Source organism: Lupinus angustifolius, chromosome LG06 (genome assembly GCF_001865875.1).
Source record: "Lupinus angustifolius cultivar Tanjil chromosome LG06, LupAngTanjil_v1.0, whole genome shotgun sequence".
In the NCBI taxonomy this organism is placed as follows: Eukaryota; Viridiplantae; Streptophyta; class Magnoliopsida; order Fabales; family Fabaceae; genus Lupinus; species Lupinus angustifolius.
Window position 1 is genome coordinate 1,924,727 of NC_032014.1, and position 3,873 is coordinate 1,928,599.

General features: G+C 34.1%; 1 protein-coding gene across 1 annotated transcript; it reads left to right on the forward strand.

The window, feature by feature from the left end:
* Nucleotides 1,085-3,644, forward strand: LOC109348801 (peroxidase 51-like). The gene is made up of 4 exons (XM_019589366.1): nucleotides 1,085-1,469; nucleotides 1,661-1,861; nucleotides 1,977-2,142; nucleotides 3,082-3,644. Exons 1-4 carry the CDS (start codon nucleotides 1,254-1,256, stop codon nucleotides 3,483-3,485), a joined length of 987 nt encoding a protein of 328 aa, XP_019444911.1. The 5' UTR covers nucleotides 1,085-1,253; the 3' UTR covers nucleotides 3,486-3,644.

Sequence of the window (3,873 nt, forward strand, 5' to 3'; positions counted from 1 at the left end):
TCAGGTGTCCATAATCTCATATGTCCCAACAAGTTTATTATGAATCGTTGTGGTTACACTTTATCTCCAAATTTGAGTAACAACCTTGGATTTGCTCAACCCAAGGGATATATCATCTTTTTTGTAATAATTTATCAGTTAGACCAATTAGGCAACAACAAAATTGCAGTATGTGGAGTAAGAACCCGTGTTTCAACACTCAAGTTAATCTCGTGACATAATTTCAAATAAGGATCCTGCATCACACTGCTCATTTTTTATATATTTTTTTGTAATACGTGTAGACATAATATAATTGATTTGAGACAAATTTTGGGATATATTGTCCATTATTTATGCCCCTAGTGTTTTTATTTCCTGATAACATGATACATCTACATTCACATTTATTATTTTTCTCTCTCCTTTTCATTTATCTTTTCCATGCACCTTCTTACGGTCATTTTTTCTAGAAACTCATTGGCTGCTCAACTTTTTCATCCTTGAATCTTGAGAGGTCGCCCTAATTTCCCAAAAAATTATTATTAGGTAGTTTTGTTTTATAAAAAAAAGTAACATACAAATGGACCCCAATCATTCTATCACCTCCACCTCAAATAATTTGTTTTACTCCCAAAACTGTTCATTTCAATAGCAGTTTATCAAACCACTGTACTGTATCACTAGGACAGTAGGACCGCCAAGTAAACCAATCTGGCTAGTACACTTTATCTAGCCATGGGTGGCCAATGAAAGTAACCTTAACTCCACATTATAGTTGTGCTAAATGTTAGCAGCCCCTTGCTCCTTTTCTTTCTGATATCGATGCTTTACCAACCTGGTCCACAAATTTTAGAAGTGGGGAATCTGATATTCAAATTAACCACACCCCTCCCCTAATGTAACCAATCTATTTCATTTGGGAAAGGACTAGAGACTAGAGGAACTATATAATATTGAAACTATGGCAATACAGAACCAACTTACTAGTGTCCCCCTTTTGGGCCATTGATTAATAATATCACTTTCAAAATGTATCATTCCGCTATTATTATTCAACTCACACTTTCTTGCTGTAAATAAAAAGGTTTTAAAAAAAGATTCTAATACAACTGGCTCGTGACCCCGACAGCTTCATAGCTCCAATAGTAATGCATGCCCCCTTTCCCCTAAACTTTTTCTCTTAAAAACCATCATTCACTCCCACTCTGCATTCTTCAATTATATCCTGTATTTTATACAACTCCTTTATCTCCCACTCAAAAACACAACAAATGGGTCAGCTCAGTTTAATCTTTGTCTGGTTAATCTTCTTAAGTCTGTGTTTTAATTCATGTCCCACTTCTGCCCAGCTAAGTCGACACCACTATGCACAAATCTGCCCCAATGTTGAAAACATAGTCAGAGAAGCAGTTAAAAAGAAATTTCAACAAACATTTGTCACAGTTCCTGCAACCCTTCGTCTCTTCTTCCATGATTGCTTTGTTCAGGTAATCAATTGCATGCATTCCACAGTGTATCATCTTATTGTTAAACTCATCAAATTCTTATACTTATGTTGTTGTGTCGGCAATAATATTTTAATAAAAGTATAGAGTTAGAACACTCTACAGTGCATTATCTTCTTGTTGAACTTATGAAACTCTTTTATTATGTTGTTGTGTGTGCAATAATATTACAGGGTTGTGATGCTTCAGTTTTGGTGCAATCCACGGCAAATAACAGAGCAGAGAAAGATCACCCTGATAATCTTTCACTGGCCGGAGATGGTTTTGACACAGTTAATAAAGCAAAAGCAGCAGTGGATGCTGTTCCTATCTGCCAAAATAAAGTCTCATGTGCTGATATTCTTGCCATGGCAACCAGAGATGTTATTGCACTGGTTTGACTCTATTTCTGTGATATTGAATTCTGAATATTATGTGATTTATATGATTAACTATGACTTAAGGAACTAAGGAAGTATATTAATTGAGTTAATGCAATTGAATGTTTAGGCTGGTGGACCTTTCTATGAAGTTGAGTTGGGAAGATTTGATGGGCTAAGATCAAAAGATTCAGATGTGAGTGGGAGGCTCCCTCAACCGGACTTCAACTTGAACCAACTCAATTCCTTGTTTAAGGCAAACGGGCTCACCCAAACAGAAATGATTGCTCTTTCAGGTACTGCGCGTGCAATACACTTCCCATTAAAAGAGTGCCATACAAATACAACTAATTCATTCCAAACGGATCCTATAAGATATACTTTATGTCCCTTTTTGAATAGTATAATATAAGATTATAAGTAACATTAATAAGTGAAAGGTGATGGGAAAAGATTAATCGAGAGTCTTGTCAGCTTGTGTTTAAGAAATTCAAGATAGATTTGTTGAAAATTATTGTATTAGTATTTGTTGGTTTTCCATTGTATGATTCTTTGTGCCGAATAATTTAATGCTAATTTGGATTCATAACACCCATTTTATTCTCTTTAATTTTACCTTGATTTGTTAATTTTCAACATCCCTTTCCAAGTCTGACATCATATTGTTGTGACTTTTTTATTTATGATAAATTATTTGGGCTTGTACCAGTCATGTCTTTTTGCATTTTATCATTTTGTATTTTTTAAACTTGAGTTTAAGTTAAGAGGCAGAGAGGTTGAACTTTGCTCCTGTTATCCTCCTTAGTTAGCTATGTGATTATATGATCATATCAACTATGATATCATATTAGAATTTTGTTAGTGGACCCATTTAATGCTTTAGAGACGTGACTGTGTTGGTGAATTTATATTTTTGGATTTTACCTGATCTGCGCGTTTGTCCAAAATATTATGGCAAATTAGCAATTTGAACTTATACATTTAGCTTTGTCTTAAAGCATCGAGGTGGAAGATGCCAATTTCCAAAATTTATTATTCAAAAACAACATTTGAGATTGCCACAAGATATCATCATGAATAAAAATTAATCATTTATTTGAATTTTATCTTTTAAAAAAGGGAGCGATGATTACATATTAATAATAAATAATGAAATGACAATATATAAAACTCATATATTTTTTGTCTAGTATCCTTAGCATGAGTAATAATAAAGTATGTGTTATCACATGCAGGTGCTCACACCGTTGGATTCTCCCATTGCAGCAAGTTCACGAACAGAGTATACAATTTCAAGAGTCCAAGTCGTGTGGACCCTACATTGGACCTGCAATACGCAACAGAACTAAAATCAATGTGCCCAAGGGATGTGGATCCAAGGATTGCCGTAAATATGGACCCAATAACTCCACGGGCTTTTGATAATGTTTATTACAAGAATCTTCAGAAAGGAAAAGGCCTTTTCACTTCAGACCAAGTCCTCTTTACAGACCCAAGGTCCAAGGCTGCAGTTAATGCTTTTGCTACCAATAGCAAAACTTTCCACGCCAACTTCGTTGCTGCAATGACCAAATTGGGCCGAGTTGGTATCAAAAATGCACAAAATGGGAATATTCGTAGTGATTGTTCCGTGATTTAATTTAACGCAAACTTGGAGAACGTTAAATTTTAAGGGGTAGATTATTTCCGAGTAATTAATGGAATAAGTTTATGTGCATGCCCTTTTTCTTTTGAGCTTAATTATCACAAGTACCAAAGATAGACATTACTTAAAAAAAAACCGAGGAGTAATGGAATATTTTCATAGCATATAAATTTTCATACGCTATCGGTCATTTATAAACCATAAGTGTTATTTTTCTTGGAGATCAAAATGTATAGGCTCGTAGGATAAGAAATTTATATATAGTAAGATTATTATCTATCATTCGTTTTTAATTGTCATTGAATCTTAAACTAATAATAAAAATGAATTATAAATAATATATTGATTAGGACTAGAAACGAGCCGAACCAGAGTTCAGCTC